The 16,708-nt window shown below is 41.4% G+C and overlaps 1 protein-coding gene across 1 annotated transcript in view; it reads right to left on the bottom strand.

Annotated features, from left to right (window-relative positions):
• crocc2 (ciliary rootlet coiled-coil, rootletin family member 2) overlaps positions 1-16,708 on the bottom strand; it is a 41,536-nt gene that overhangs the window by 24,170 nt on the left and 658 nt on the right. The window contains exons 2-11 of the mRNA XM_023265004.3: positions 15,261-15,414; positions 15,002-15,117; positions 5,276-5,443; positions 5,105-5,188; positions 3,931-4,034; positions 2,732-2,876; positions 2,182-2,288; positions 1,470-1,676; positions 354-450; positions 77-166 (exon numbers count right to left, since the gene is read on the bottom strand). Coding sequence (XP_023120772.2) covers positions 77-166; positions 354-450; positions 1,470-1,676; positions 2,182-2,288; positions 2,732-2,876; positions 3,931-4,034; positions 5,105-5,188; positions 5,276-5,443; positions 15,002-15,117; positions 15,261-15,414 — 1,272 coding nt within the window. The remainder of the gene's footprint in view (positions 1-76; positions 167-353; positions 451-1,469; positions 1,677-2,181; positions 2,289-2,731; positions 2,877-3,930; positions 4,035-5,104; positions 5,189-5,275; positions 5,444-15,001; positions 15,118-15,260; positions 15,415-16,708) is intronic.

Genomic DNA, 16,708 nt, shown 5'->3' with positions numbered 1-16,708 from the left:
TTGAAAAAGAAAAGGAATAATGTCACCATCTGCCATATAAGTGCACAAATTAGTCCAAACTTTGTTTTGTTCTGACCTGGTGAACATGAAACAAAACCTTTTGGAGAGCTTGGATCTCTGTGTGGAGTATTTCCATCTCTGCTTTATCCTCTGCCCTCCTTGTTTCCTAAGCAGGAAACCATTTCAGTGAGATAAGCAGCATATATGGAGCAAGTCTAACATTCCCCAGACTCTAGAGTAGGAAGCTGTGGCCTTTATCAAGCCTAAGGTCCAGACTACAGCTAATTTAGCCCTCCTAGCCACCCGTCTATCTGCCACCTTCCACTACTTCACACTGGATTTCCAAGACCTACCATCCTGTCCAGACTGATCTGCATGGTGTTGAGGCTTGCATCCTTCTCACTGCTCTGGCTCCGGAGGTGCTTCAGTGTGTCAGTCAGTTCTAGAATTCTAGATAGACCACCATGCATGGAAATTACAAAGACAGCATAATAACAAACACACACTCACACACACAGTTCCCTGAGACACTGAAAAGAGACAGACTGGCGTGCACTCCTCCTAACAGACCATCAACACTATCATATTCTGCACATAGAATCATGGGATTAACAATGACTTGTGATGAGATCAAAAGCAGCTTAGATCCAGAATACAAAAGCATTGACATTCCTGCAGCCTTTTGACCGAAGTGCACAGACGATGGCACAAAAGATGTGATCTTCTATATCAGGACAAGAGCACAAGTTTGCTGAGACTAGCTTGAAAGCCTGAAAGCCATAAAGTTATGGGGTTTCATCAAAGGGATTACATTTGGCTTTCCTTTGAGACATACGAAGAATGTGAATTTTGCAAGTGATCAAACGATTCTACTATACATGACCTCAAGCACAGAATTTATATTTCACTTTATGATGTACAGACAGATGACAAATTATAGAAAAAACGGAATCATTGACCGCTACACTGAGGGGGATCTGATGGCTCTGTTATGCAGTGGGCGCATTTTGCTGGCATTGTAAGAGTTTACTTTGGGGTCCTTTTAGAGGTAAAGATTACTGTAAATCAGTAAAGTTGTTCTGAATGATCACCTTTAATCCGCAAGAAAATTTTTCTATCCTGATGGTTGCTTCTAGGATGACAATGCCCACATCAATGTGGCACAAGGAGCCACTGAATGTTTGAATTCAAATGGTATGAATCATACGCTATAGCCTTCACAGACTCCAGATCTAAAACCATTAAGCACTTATGGAAGAATACGGACCAAGTTGTAAGACCGCTCTCTTCATCACCATAATCAAAATACCAAATAATGGAGTATCAACTGGAAGAACGATGTCCATTCACCAGGAGCGTTTCAGGGACTTGGAATTTCAATACAAATGTACACTGAAGATGTTCTGGTGGCACATGTTCGTCATTATAGGCATACTCAGATAGATACATGAATTTGAAAGTAACTTTACCTGGAGTTAAGTTCAACTTTCTCTGCATCCCAGTGACCCTGAAGCTGCATAGCCTCTTTCAGCTTGTCCTTCAGCTGCCTCTCCAGAGCTGACATCTCCACACCACTACATGTGCTCTCTTGTGTTACTCTGGCCTCTAAGTTCATACAGGCAACATGTAGCTGGCGGCTGGCAGCGACACACTCGCCACGCATATCAGACAGAGTTCTATTGAAAAGAGTTATGTGCAAAAAGGATTAGAGAGTATGCCATTCATATGAAAGGTTTGACAGGGATTATTTCACTCATACAATTATGAGCCATTTGTATCTGAAGCTCTGAGATCAGTGTTTTGAAGTGTATTTAGTGTACGTTACAGAACAGTCTCTGACTTGACAAAGGTGCCTATGAGATGAGCAATCACTGTTAAAGCAAATTACTCTTCAACAAAAAGATTCAACTTTATAGAAGCCATGTCTTCTTCAAGCCAAGAGCTCAAGTTTTGTCCTGATGGATGATTTTAACAGCGAGCACAGACACCTTAAGCCATCTGTGCCCTTAGTGAGGAAACAATAAGCAGGGAGACCAGCGACCCTGTTGACCTCTTCCACTTTGATCCTTGGCTGAGAAAGATGGATTGTGGTCACAATCGTGAGTGTGAAACACAGGAGAGGTGGGGGTTCTTGTGGAATCCTGCGTTGCCAGAAGGATTTTGGCAGTTTGCCACACTCACCTGTCAGTGAAAGTCCTTAGCTGGGTGAAAGTGCTCCGCAGGGAGGCAGCCTGGCGCCACAGTGCTCTGACACGAGCCTGTTCACGACTCAACCGCGAGGCGCAAGTCTGCAGAGACAAGCAGACGAGGCGACTAGAGACTGCCGGGTAGGTGGTAAGGGTTGCTCACAGCAACCTTTCATTTCATTGTGATCCCAAACAGATGCAATACTGGAACTCCTGGACTCACACTGGCACACATACAAATAATTGGATTTCCCTGAATCAACAGATGTAGCCCATTTACAGCACGAACGCCAGATTGTTTGCACAAAATTTTCCTCCCCCTCAGCAGTTGGAATGTTTTCACAGGAAACAACAACTCAAAAATCATAGCAATGAAATGAACAGGGAATGAGAATGAATTGAGGAAACTGGCTATGAATGGAATTCCTACCCCATGTGAACTCAACAGGAGGTTAATTGCACAATCTTTGTGCAGAAAGGGATGAACTTGAGCTTTCCCTGTTGCCTTTCTGACTCGAGCACTTCATTTTTGTGGTTTTTCTCACCTCTTGCTCTCTGCGCAGACGGGTATCGCACAACTCAACATCTTCACGGGCCTTCCATAAACTCTCTGTTAGCTCCTTGTTGACAGTACCTGCTTGGTCCAGTTGTTCCCGCAGCATAGAGTTCACCTGGCTGAGGCTGGCGCACCTGAAAATACCAAATCTCATGAGACAATGACAAGCAGCTGTCTTGACAACCTCCTACAAACTGTATCACATCACCCAAACTTCACACAGCCAGCTTATCACCTGTACATCTAAAGTCTTTAGATCCACCCTTACCAACTGCACTTAGAGGGTGAACATGTGTGACAGATTTGTAATGTCTGTGTCAACTTAGATTTAATTTCCACCAGATCTGCTAGTAGAGTCATTTACAAAATGTTTACATCATCCTCACAGTTAACACACACCCTGTTGCAGTGAGGCACGCACGGTGTTATGTTCGGTTATCTGTCTGAGAGTGAGCCAAATCCTTCTTGCATGTACAAGATGATATCGTGTTTAAAAGGAACTGAGATGTGGGAAAAGAGAGAATCAGTAATGCCAACATGTAAGTGGTAAGTGATGTGTGTGGGCTTATCTTTACAATACACTTACATTAAAAATTGCTCCCATTTTTACTGTCTATTTTAGGCAGTAAAAATGATCAGTTCCTGGCAAAGTTTCTACCATGAGTATTTCAAATAAAGCTCTGTAATTGGATAAATCACAGGGTATTAAAATCTGGCCTCAGCTACAGAGGTTGGCCCACACTTAATGTGAAGCATTATTAAAATGCCTTGGACAACAGAGCCAACATAGCCCCACTAAATTTCTCTGACAAATTGGATGCCGAGGTTATCTGCCAAGGGCAAGTTCCACCTTCTCCCTGCACCAGGAGCAGGGAAAAACTGAAAAGATCAGGCAACTGTTGGGAATATAGCTGGTTCACATATTTCTCAGAAATATTTCGACTTGATTTCTGCTTTTGAACAAGAAACAGAAAAAGAAAACAGGAGCAAATTTCAAACAGGCTTGTCCATGAATTTACTGCTCTAAGTCTACATCCAAATAGCAGATCCCCACTGATGCAGGTTTTCTGATTTTTGGATTTAAAGCGTTGTGCATTTTTCCCCTAATATGTATTACTTCTGAATACAGAAGTTTTAATCTTGGCTGGGTAACCTGGCTACCTGCACTGCATTATGCCCATCTCTCACCTCCTCTGCTCCTCCTCCAGCTGAGCAGACTTATTGTGGATGGTCACGCTGAGCTCCTGCTCTGCTCGTTGCTGACGCTCGGCTGAGTCCAGGTGGCCCTGCAGCTAAACACACTCACCACCTTTACTGGCATCCTGATAACACTTCAAGTATATGGCAGCAGCAGCAGCATGTCTGCCTGATATTTATGAGGCAACATAATTACAGTGTAAATCTACTAATACAAACTCTCTATGGTGGCTAAGCAGCTAAGAATAATATTTGGATGAATTAAGTACGTTCAAATGAAAGCACAAATGTTCCACCTGTGTCCGAATTCCTGTTTACTATTCACTGCACTAGATTTACTGTCTGACATCTAACTTGAATAGCCAGATTCTGGGTGTGCGGGTTTATTTACTATTTAGGGCACTCAAAAATTCCAAAATGGAACAAAATTCGTTGCATTCATGAGATGTCCTTTCTGCTAACAATCTGACAATACACTGCTCTACATTTTTACACGTGCAAAATTCCATTTATGTGACTCAACACCTGTCAGAGATGACAGAAAATGATGATGATTAATAAATGTTCAAAATCTTTATGGCTCAGTAATGAGTGAATCATTTAGTGTTGGTTACATATAGAGTACACAGCCCTTGTTATATTTTCAGGACTGTTTGATTCTTGTACTAGTTGGTAGAGAGGCTATGAGTAGTTGATTAGTTGTCAACTATTAAACTATTAAATTAATTTTAATAACAACATGTCATAGAGATGCTATCTTGATTTTGAGAAACATATTTTTTCTCTACATTTTTTAGTATTTCATGACATTTTATGGACCAAGCAACTTAGTGATTAATTAAGCAACAATGATGTGATAATGCCGTGATAATGATTCATTTTATCCATATCACCAAGCACTGTACAGTATTACTTTCTTCATTACGTGAGAGATTTTACCTACATTCTGATTTGGAACACCTAAAGCTTTTTAAAAAAAAAAAAAAAAAAAATTTTAATTCAAGTTTTGCTAGCAGGGCAGTTAGCTGAAGCCATTTCAGCCTGGTTGGGTGTAAGGAGCAGACAGGCCTCTAGATGACCCTAGTGGGCTGATAAGACTTAAGTCTTGAGTAATTATATCTTTGTAATACTGTTCCTTAAAAGTGATGCTGCCATCTGGACTCACCAACAATCTCATCTTTTCAGACTCTGAAGTCTTCTCCAGCACCTGCTCTTCTAGTTCCCCACACCTCCTCTTGTACTGGAGAACCTAGTAGAAAACAAAAACAAGGTGCTTATAATGTTTACATGTAAAGATAAATTGTATGTCTGAATTGTGAGATCCATTTCTTGCCACCTTGGTCTGCAGCTTCTGAACCAGCTGTGCTTGTTTCTGTTGGGCTTCCTGGTAGACCTGCAGTTTTTGTCTATAGGCTCTTTCCTTGTTCTGTAGTTGCAACGATCCTGGTGATACACTGTCCTGGTCTGAGTCCACTGTTGAGTGCAACATCAGCATCTGGTCGAGCTGAACAGAGTGGCAGCAAATAAACTTTATATGTAACAAATTATGATACACAGCCTACATCCACTTTGCAATGACTTATAAGTGTACTGAGTGCGGATAAGGTACAGCCTGATGCAATCCAACTTGTAACATTGGATTAACTCAGTTGTACTGCCGGCAACTGATTCTGAAAAAGAATAATGATACAGAAAGCCCCGGCCCTCAAGTTGACAGGATTGGTTACTGAGGTCTATTACTGCAATTTCACTGTGAAAATGTTCAGCCATGGCACTGACTGCTTATTTCATACATGATGTGTCTTCCAACATGAAAAAAACACAATATGGATTTTCATCAGAGGGAATCTTTAAACTATATGTCCACTCCACAAGTTAGAAAGATAGATTTTATAGCCTAGTGCAATAGCTGGGCTAAAAGGGAGGTTTGATTTCAGGGTAACTGTTATCAGTTTTTAACTTTTTCCTTTGTGAAATGTGTTTCAGAAGAAGGTTATTGCATAGGACCCTTATGAAATATATTATGGAGTTATTCTATGAAAGCCTGTTAATGCATAAAGAAACATTTTTCTCCAATAAGAAATTTGTGATTATCTATCACACGGTTCAATGATATGAAAATTGAATTTCCTCAGTACTGATGAAATTAAATATACACATAAGATGTTTCACACAAGAATAATGGTAAACATAGCCAAACCTAGAAAGCAGCAGTAACAACATGATGACTGAACAAATAGTAGCTTGACTTGATGGGGTGACAATATCAACATCAAGTTATATAATGTCCAAGTGCAGTGTGTTCGTATATTTTTGTTTTTGAATGTATGGCTGTAACTGATATATGCATTTAAGAACAGCAATACAAATGTCCTGGTCTTTCTTATTGTAGAATCTCATATTCTCTTCCATATCTGAAATCCAAATGTCCTGTAACCTCTCAACCTCATACAACCTACACTCCCTCTGCACCACCCACTCTCTATGCTGGTGCCAGACACCCTGTCCTCAATAATACAAACCACATGGCCCTAGAGTACTACAACATACTGCGTGCCTCCAGCTGCCCTTGCCGACTTCTCATTTAAGGGAGAGGAAGAGAGCGAGAGCGAGGGAGCCCCCTTCCCTGCAAAACACTCCAAACCACCATCCAAGCCCTTCAAATCAACCCTGCGACCCATTCCCTCCCTCCTCCCTTCTGTACCTCATCTCTTCTCTGGGTGCTTAATCTCTCCAGCAGGCTCCAAGAGAGCCAAGACAATAGTCTCACTGTTCAACACTGGACCCAGCCACTTTGCCACCATTATTAACACATTTTCAAATGCCCTTTTCAGAAATTTATACTACAAACTATACCAACGGCCATCACGCACTTGGCTCTGTGTGTTTAGTTTTTTCCTCTGAGGACCTGGAGAGCACAAAAACTTCTTTTACTGCCCGTTGTTGAGGTGACAGCTTTAGGGACTGAGAAGGGAGGAACAACATGGGCGGAGTGTTTGAAACACACAGAACTGCAGCAGCTGTGTTTAAAGGGACTCCTGGAAACAGCTGTGTGTGGAGCATTAGTGATTATGCATCTTTTCAAGTATTTTGGCATAGCCTTCGTAATAACACTGACTTACTAACAAGGGTGAACTTTATAAATACACCTTAAATACATAACCATAGCACATGGTGTTTACCATAACACATGAGCACAATCTACATCTCAAGCCCTGTAAAGAGATCTGACGCTGATACAATGTAACTCATCTAGACATATCACAACCACATAAACCTGATAAAAAGACGCTCACTAACACAAAAGACTCAGTTATCTCCACATATTTGCCACTGACAAGACTCTGCTCTTCAGTTGCAGAGTCATATGTACACATACAGGACACACAGGCCTGCCACTGGTTTTACCCTACTGCTGTGGTTAACAGTTCTCGGTGGTAAAACAAGGAGACCAAACAGCAACTCGAGGACCTTCAAAAGTTCTGCAGTTCCTGCAGTTCTTCAAGTGGCCCCTGGAGGCTGCTTCCAAAAGTTTGTCAATTCCCATCAAACCTCTATGTTAAAATACTTTACAGCTGAAATAAAAATGCTTGCAGCCTGATACAATTTTTATCTCTATTGCTAATGACAACTGTACAGGGGGTGAATTTTAATATAACTCACCCATTTAAATAGTATTAAGGCTAAATGTAATGCATAATTAGGAGCATGGCCACTTTTAATCACAAATGGGTATTGTAACAGGACAATCCATGGCCCAGAGACATTTGCATAGCCCCCTCATGTGCCACCTCTTTGCTCATTAAAGGATTAGATGGGAGTTTGGAGGAATCAGGGACTTCCAAGATGGTGATTCCCGGAGCTGCTACACTGAGCTTCAAAACTACTGTGCAGAAAACCAGTGGGTGACATTGTGAAGGGTTTGTCCATCTCATTATACATTCAGTAGATGACTTTCCACTAGAGGAGCTCAGGTTTACAGAATCTGTAATCAGCCCTTTCTTCCTTTTTCCATTGTAGTGTAGGATCCGACAGCTTTAACTGCATCTTGAACACAGAGTGCACCAAAACAAATGCAAACAGTAGTAACATTTTAGTAGCTGTAGTTCTATAAGCAACACTGTTGTTGTTGGTGAAGTTTGAGAGGTGACGCCTGCTACTCAACGATGATGTCATTAAACAATGTTGTTTTCTTTGAGTTGAACCAATCAGCACTGAGCACACAGAAATTTTTTTTCAGGACCACTCAGAAGTATCTACTCAGGGGTAAGTCCTTTTATACAATGGAAAATTGCCCCAGTAGAAGTTCTACACGGGTGGTTCTTGGGGTCAGAATGTAAAGTGTGAATCGGTCTAAAAAAGCTCACAAGTTCCTGCAATCTTAAATATTATCATGAAATATTTGTGGAAAAATCTTTTTTGTGTTTCAGAATGTGTGGCTGTATTAGACAGACAGAAACAAATATAAATGATATGTTTTGTTTATTGTTTACAAGAAAAACAAACTAAACTAAATTCTTGACAGTTTCAACATGTCAGTTCTCGACATTGTCAGTGTCAAAGTCAACAAATAACAGAGAATGTGTTCAGAACTGAACAAAAATAAATAAATCATCACATCATCAAATTAATATTTAGCAGTCCTTCCATTAGCAGCAGTAGAGCTCTAATCCTGGCTGGCATGTTTCCCACGAGCCTTTCACACTGTTGAGAGGTAATCTTGTCCCATTCTTCTTGAATTACTGCTTTTAATTCTTCTAAATTCTTTGATTTACACTTTGAAACAGACCTTCTAATAATCCATCACAGATTTTCAATGGAGCTCATGTCCAGGGATTGAGCTGGCCATTCTAAGACCTGGATACTGAGCTGAAAATGTGTCTTTTAATAAAAAGCACAACCTTCATTAGTGGATCACTGGTACCAAAATGATCCAATACTTAAAATTTCTTATGTATTTCTATGGGACCAATCAATTTTAAATTTTTAATGGCTTTTTTAGGATTTGTGTAGTATTTTGGCTGTGACTGTAGTACAAGAAATTGCACTTGAACACCTGAGAGTGATTCTTAATGTAACATTTCACAAATGCATGAGGTGTCCAAAAACTTTTTTTTCCATCACTGTACATGGAATGAAAATTGGGCTTTTAGAGCTGCAAACTTCAAACTGTCAGCAAGGTCAATGTCATATCAAAAACCTCTAAAATGAAACAGAGCAATAACTTTTTAACATGTATGGCTGCTCACTCTGCAACATGGCAGAAGGTCAAAAATGTTAAAGATCCTTCCAAAGGTTTATCTACGGAAATCTTGTTACAACTTTACATTTTACTCTACATAAATCTTAGACATTTTTCCCCATGTGGTCAAACTGTGATACACTCTGTCACCGGTCTTTCACAGAGGGAGAATGTACAGTTCACTTCCATCAACAACTACCACTGCTGTGCACTGCACTTTCCCTACCTTGCTGTGCACTCAATGACCAGGTGTCCCTGGCAACTCCTGAGGGTCCCCGCCCTACCCTGATGTGGAGGGTTGTTTGCGCTTTTTCATACATAGCTGCAGTGTGTGGGCTTCTTGCCAGCGCCTCGCCCCACTCCGCTCACTACAGAGATGACGCTTTTTTATGGTTTCTCCCCAGTCAGCTGTAAAGCAGGAGGCCGGGGGCTGCTCTGGATTAGCCATGCTCCATGCAGGAAGCTCCCAAGAGGGTGCCATAACAGTCTGATGTGGAGACCCCCACCTTCACTACGCCACCATCTACTCCTTTGCTCTGCTTGCATCATTAAATCTCATCACCCACATCTCCAAGGGAGCGTGAACTCGTTCTTCACAACACACCCAACACAGTGGTGACTGTTAAAAGGCGAAAGAGAGAAGCAAGTAATCCCAGTCCTCTATCTGCTCTAACTCTGGGGCTTATAGAGCTTACTGGGGGCCCAGAAGTGTGCTCGTTGAACACGCTTGCTATTTATGATCTGCTTCTGAGCACAATCACCCTTGAGCAGCCTCCACGGCTCCCTAAAGTGAGCTGAGCCCAGTTTCACTACAGCCCAACTTTTTGAGGTCATCTACTACCATTCTGCAATAATGTTCAAAATGCAATTTCTGCAAAAACAGCCTTTATGTCATGGTATGTTTTATGTCTCCATATGGTTGCTATGGTGTTTTTCTTTTTTCATTCCCAAGTATCTGTTTCTTGAGCTCTGCTTATGGTTCCAAAGTGTAAGAATTTTCAGGCTCTTAAAATGTGCTTTGAATTAGCTTTTTATATTTCTTGATATTTATGATTTGTGCCACTCCTTGCATTGTCTCTTTTGATAAATATTTCAAACAACATCAAGGGATAATCTTGCTTTGATTCATCTGCCAACAAGCAACAAAAGAATCATTTTCAAGGCACTCGTGAAGGCTTTGGTGTTTGGGCCAAAAGTTGCTCCCCTGCTCATGTGGTAGATCAAAATCCAATCCATTCAGTTACCAAGTTGTGATTATAACATTCTCTCACTGACCTAATGTCACAACATTTGGAGATCTTGATAACTCCCCACTTTATCTAAGCAGTCAAATGGGTGTTGTGAAATACATTTCTGAAGTTGCTTTTCTCCTCTTCTAATAAATAACACCAGCATCATGGATTCATAGCTGTTTTCTATTCAAATACACATTTTCCGGCACATTCAGAAGCTTGTGCACAGCCTAAGTCTTCTTTCTTTCAAACTTTGACTCACCCAGAGCGACATCTGGCTGTGAGTGCACAGTCCAGCCAGCATGTGAAGGGTTACAGCTGCAATCGTTTTCTCTGGCTTGGCCTGGGCCCAGAGGCTTAATAAAGGGAATTAATGGAGTGCACTATCTGTCAGATTCCTAAACACAGCTGGAGCGGATGTCCATCGCCCCCAAGCTGCCCAAAAAACTTACTATCCTACTTGAACAACATACCCGTCACCCCCACTCCTCCCCTCACATTACCCCCTGAGTGCTGACTCTGTGAAAGAGCCCCAGCTGATTGTGAAAGCTGTTTATGTATCATCGCTGACAGCAATTAGACAATGTGGGATCACAAACAGGGAGAATGGAAGGGAGGAGGAGGAACTGCTGTGAGCACGTTACCATATAGTGAACTCTCTGGTTATGGAGACAGCTGCTGTGGTGGCATACAAGGAATACAAGTGATCTGTGTAAATATGGCAAACTAATAATATATTCTGTGTACTTACAAGCATGTGGCTGGTCTTGCAGCACTCAACACAGATGCCCCTTGGCAACGACAACACTTTACAAAACCTAAACATACATACATACATACACTCAATCAGTTCAAGACTTCACATCTGATTAGACATTTTTGATATATGAAAAGGAACTGAAAAGTATGCTTAATGACTTTAAAGTCAGGTAACATGAGAGGCCTAATGTCAAATGCTGAAAGGTTTAATGGAATACTTTCATCGCAAATTCAGTATTCAGAGGGGCTTTAAGCATATTTTCTCTTGGGAAGGCAATTAATTTTTACAATTTTCATTGATAGTTGAGAGAGTTAGACTTTTTGGCAGCATTGCATTCAAACTGCAGCCTAAATGAATGGGTTTGTGCCAGCAGGAAAAACAAACTGCAAACGGGGTGGTGTGGGGGGGTGGGGGTAGCAGGGGAAAAGAAGACAGTAACACAATCCCTAAAAACCGACTTTATCTGCTCAAACTATGTTTGACAGGGTTCTTATGGAGAGACCAGGGGGATTCAAGATTCCAGAGGGCACTGGCAAAATGGCAGTTGGTGTCAGAAATCATTCAGCGAGAGTTATCGTCATCCAACGGACTGCCACACTGCAGTATTGTGCAGGCAGTCGCTAAGTGTTCAGGCAGCAGGGTATGGATGTCTATGTATGAGAAAATGCACACTGGCAGGGCTCCAAAAGCAACACAGAGGGTTCAGAATTCACCCTAACATGTTCTCCAACCTCCTGAGGCTGTGCAACTCGCAAACTGGGTCAAGGTTTATCCTGGTTCAGGTGCAATTTTCTGGGGTCAGCAGAGATCACGACGAATGACTTAAGAGCGACACAGAGGAAGGCTTTCAGAGTCCAGGTGTGACTTCACCAGTATTGCGTTAATAGTCTTCTGTCAACTCAGACGGAGTCAAGAAAAGCTGGGAAATGGGGGATTCGGGATGTTTCTAAACCGTCACACGTTGTGGTGGATTGACTTGGGCTGACATTATGACACGTCAGCATTGGGTGGATTTTAGAATTAGGAATTTAGTTGCCATGTCTAGTAGTTGGATGTATACCTGGTTTCAAACTGAAAAATAATATTTTAAATAAACAGTTTGACATTTTGTGGATATACGTAGAGCTCAATGGAAAATTCAATGCCATCCTCATGCGTGCACACTAAATATCAAGTTATCGCCAGCAAACAACATTAAAGGATAATCTTGATTTGATTCATCTGCCAACAAGCAACAAGAGAATCATTTTCAGCTTATGTAAGCTTAGGACAAAGACTGGAAACAACTACCCTGGCCCTCTTCAAAGACTTAAAAAAGTCTGCCACCACCAGTTCAGAATCCCTAATGCTCAATAATCATCCCATTATACATTTATTGTGTTTGCATAATAATTTGCACAACCCTGAAAGACGTGGCTTCCTGGAGTCTTTTCATCATTGCGAGTTTACCAGGAAACCAGTAAAAACTTCAGTGTCACTAAATCAGCTGGAAAATAACTAAGCAACAAATACACACCAATCAGCCACAACATTAAAACTGTCTGATGAACATTGTGTACCTCCCACTCGTGGTGCCATAACAGCTCTGATCCATCAGCACATGTGCACAGGACCTCAGGAGGTGTCCTGTGGTGTTTGGCACTGGGATGTTGGCAGCTTATCCTTTGGGTTCTGTGGGCTGCAGGGTGGAGTCTATACAGATCAGGCTTGTTACGGCACATCCCACGGATGCTCGACTGGGATCTGAGGAGTTTAGAGACTTGGTTCTGGGGCTCTTCTCTTACTCTCAGGGAGTAAGAGAGTTCCTGCCGAGAGTCCTGGCATTCAGTGCTATACACTTGACTTGTTAGTGTTTTCAAAGTTGCGTACAGATGGAATAATTAAACTCCAGGAAACTACACTCCAACTGGAGTTGTACCTTTGTCCTCAAAAGAACACACTGTGCAGTACAGGATTCTGAACAATGTCAAAATTAGTGAGGCAAATTTCGATTTCAATATTCAATGTAAAGTACCCAAGAAAGAAAGTTTAAGCATAGGGAAACTGAAACAAAGGCTGACTAAATGGCTGCTCACAATATTTCACGGGACTACAAGTTGGAAGAGGACATTTGAAAAAAAGGTTTCAAATGACAAAAACATCAGAAAATATCACTGATATCCCAAGCCAATAACCAAAGCGAATCACTGAGCAACTCTTATTTTGACATATGATGGTAAATGAATATTGTCTGACTGCTTCATCAAGAATAAGTGAGACATACTGATATGGACATTAAAATCCTACTCTATCAGTGTTATGATCCCTTCGGCAGTAAATGTTGAGGGAGAAAGCTGTATCAATGTAAGACTGCTGGTCTGAATGTTACCTTCATCCATTTGCCATAGTCAAGGCAGCATATTTGGCTCTCAGGCAATGATTAGCACGCTGCATTAACATCACATAAAAGCAAAGCTGCCAAACAATCCCGCAGAGAAAACAGTAAGGAGAAGACAGGAGCTTTCACTAGAACAGACGAGCCATGACAGGAGTCTTGTAATGAACCTATTGACTTTTCAGACACCACATAAAATATTCAGATTCAATTTACTGCACTGTTGTCTGGGCATCAAAAGTCAGCAACACTTGCTCGTGTTTTTTCTGTTTAGTTCCTTTTCACACATCTAAAAATATCAACAAAATAAATATGCTATATCTGCCAAGCTAATTAAGTTATATTTATAGCCACAGTTTTAAAATAAGTTTCAAGAGCAAAGCAAGCAGTGGGAGTTCATTGGATTTAGGCAGCAGAATGAGGGCAGTGTTATCACAAATGGCTGCTTTGTGCGACGTGAAAAATGAGCTTTTTCTTCGACAGTCTCAAGGGAGGAGGCCAGAGACCTTCACAATTTTCCCCCAAAGCTCCAGCTGCTACATGGAGGGGCAACCATGGGGGGCAATGAAGGGAGACGCCGGTCCTCATGAGCACAGGGGGTCTGAGTCTACCTGAACAGACCACAAGGAAACCCTTCATGAACCCCCCTCCCCTCTCTTATTTACACTTACAAACACATACACACATGTCTCTAGACGCACCCCCTTGAACACACACTCATGTACAATGGATGCTTATGCAGCACACTAATATGTAATTAAACAAAAATGTATAAAATATGAGCATGTGCAAAGGTACCTTAACTAATCATGAGCTTGTATAGTCGGCTCAGTTCCCCCTGCAGCTTTCAATGCAGTACATGCAAAGGTGTTTCAATCGTGCTACACTGTTTGTTTGTTCAGCCCCAAAAGGCTTTCCCTGCTGGAAAAAGTGGTGCTGCGCTGATGTTTACTGTAACCATATTCCATTTCAAATGCATGCAGCCTTTTGCAGTCAATGCTCTAGTGTGGCTCACCCTCTTGATCTCATCTCCAGACAAACTTGCAAAAATTTACCAACTTCTGTTAAAGCTGTCTTAAAATCTGTCTTAACATCCCACATGTCAGGTAGGAAGCACAGCTTGCGTGGGAAACAGTAAACACTTTGTGTACAAAAAAGTATTTAGAAATACTAACTAATAAAGTATGTTTTTATGGTAACACAGATGGACAAAAACATAAATAATGATAGTATAGATGATGATAAGTGTCATCAGTACTTACCTTGGTGAAATCACCTGTGCATTCCATTTAGCCTGTTATATAACTTTTGTTGACATATTATTTTTTTCCCTCCCGTTGCAGAACAAACATTGAGCTAGACTAGCATGGGTACAACGAATGCTAAAAATGTAAATAATGTTCCACAGCTTGACCTTGGCCTGAGAATGTGTTGCTCCCCTGTGTCACTCCTACCCTGTCTGTGAGGCTGGTCTGTTTGACCACCGGCTGGTCACGGTGCATCTGGCTGGGAGACAGCTGCTCCCTCAGGGCCCTGCTCTCCTCCAGCTCTGTGACCTCAGAGCTCTCACCTGCGATCAGGAAACAGATCATGCATAATGAAGCGTCAATCTAACCACATGAGATATGCATTAATAACTGATGTGTAGCAAGACGGAGTTATTTGGATTTAGTTCTTTCGTATCAGTATTACAGTTAAAGCACTCTTTCCTACCAGCTGCCGGCTCAGCCAAGTTGCGAGTGATTATCTGGCGGATGCGAGTAGAGACAGGCGTAGGCGTGGCTCCAGACGCTTGTCCATCACCTTGGAGTGTCAGACTTCTCTCTCCTGAGCTGCCATCAGAGTGAAGCAGAGACTCCTCCAACTTCTACAATCACACCAATCATCCAGATATGTCACTTAGCTGAGCACAAAAGGCCTAACTCATTGAGGTTAGATTGCAATGTGTGCAGGATTTAGTGGCATGCAGAGCTGAGGGTGCAGATTTCAACCATTAAACACCACAAAATGACCTGTTAACACCAGATCTTTGGCAGTTTTGGACCTATGGGATGTGTCTATCTGCATGCCTGCATCATAGCCTCACATGGAAAGGAATTGCTACAGGAACTGAAAAATCTGTTTGTGTGACTTCACAAAGCTGGAAATACAGATACAGAAAGACTGGTGAACAATTAAATCACTTATACAACAGTATCCAAGTGGTATAGAATGAACAATTATAGTGGCCATCCACCTAAAATGACACCAAAATCTACCTGCATAATCTAGCTATGTGAAACAGGCAGGCAAGTCATATTTGGCACAGGGGTTTTTCAAAGTTTCAGTGATGACTCAGTGTGAAGGACTTTGCATAATGCAATGCTCTATAGACGGCGCCCTTGAAAAAACCTTTGGTTGGTCTTTGGCACAAAACTACAAGATGATACTTTGCTAAATACATAAAAAAGAAGCCTCAATAATATTAGACTCACTTTGTGGTCAGATGAGAAAAGATACATTTGTTTGATTTAGATGGAGTCCAGCATGTATACCACAAACTTGACCAAGAATACTACAATGAATGCATCGACGTGAAGCATTGAGATGGGAATGTCATGAAACAGTGTTGGCATGGGTGCAAAAGGTGTTGGAGAGATGACATTTAAGGATGGCATCATGAATACCTGTGGGTTACCAAAATATTGGCTAACAAAATGACTCCCAGTCTGCAAATGCTTGGCAGAACAGAAACATTCCAGCATGACAATAATGCAAAGTACACTGCCAAAATCACACCAGGGTTTCTAAAAAGGAAGTAAATGGAAAGCCTGGCCAATAACCTGGTACACTGTCTGACTTGAATCCAATAGAAGATTTTGGTTTGAACATGACTGATTTGAATCTCAGTAAGGAGCCTAAATTTGTTGCATTGACTTCCTGTGGTGGGCTCTGTATTTTTAATTTTGTAAATTTAAAGATAAGCCTTTAATAATCCCAGAGCAGGGACAGTTTCAGCAGCAAAGGGGCTAGTGCAAAAAGTAGGGACATCAGCCAAAAAACAAAATAAAAAAACAATAAATATGCTAAGTGCTTTTGATTTTGTAGCATCACTGTATTTTCCATTTTATTTCTGATATAGAAACTCATTGCACCCATTCTATGAATGTGGAAAGCAACAA

The sequence above is a fragment of the Amphiprion ocellaris genome, chromosome 2 (genome assembly GCF_022539595.1).
Source record: "Amphiprion ocellaris isolate individual 3 ecotype Okinawa chromosome 2, ASM2253959v1, whole genome shotgun sequence".
Taxonomy (NCBI): Eukaryota; Metazoa; Chordata; class Actinopteri; family Pomacentridae; genus Amphiprion; species Amphiprion ocellaris.
The sequence above is the reverse complement of the archived record's forward strand: the minus strand, read 5'-3'. Positions and strand labels throughout refer to the sequence as shown.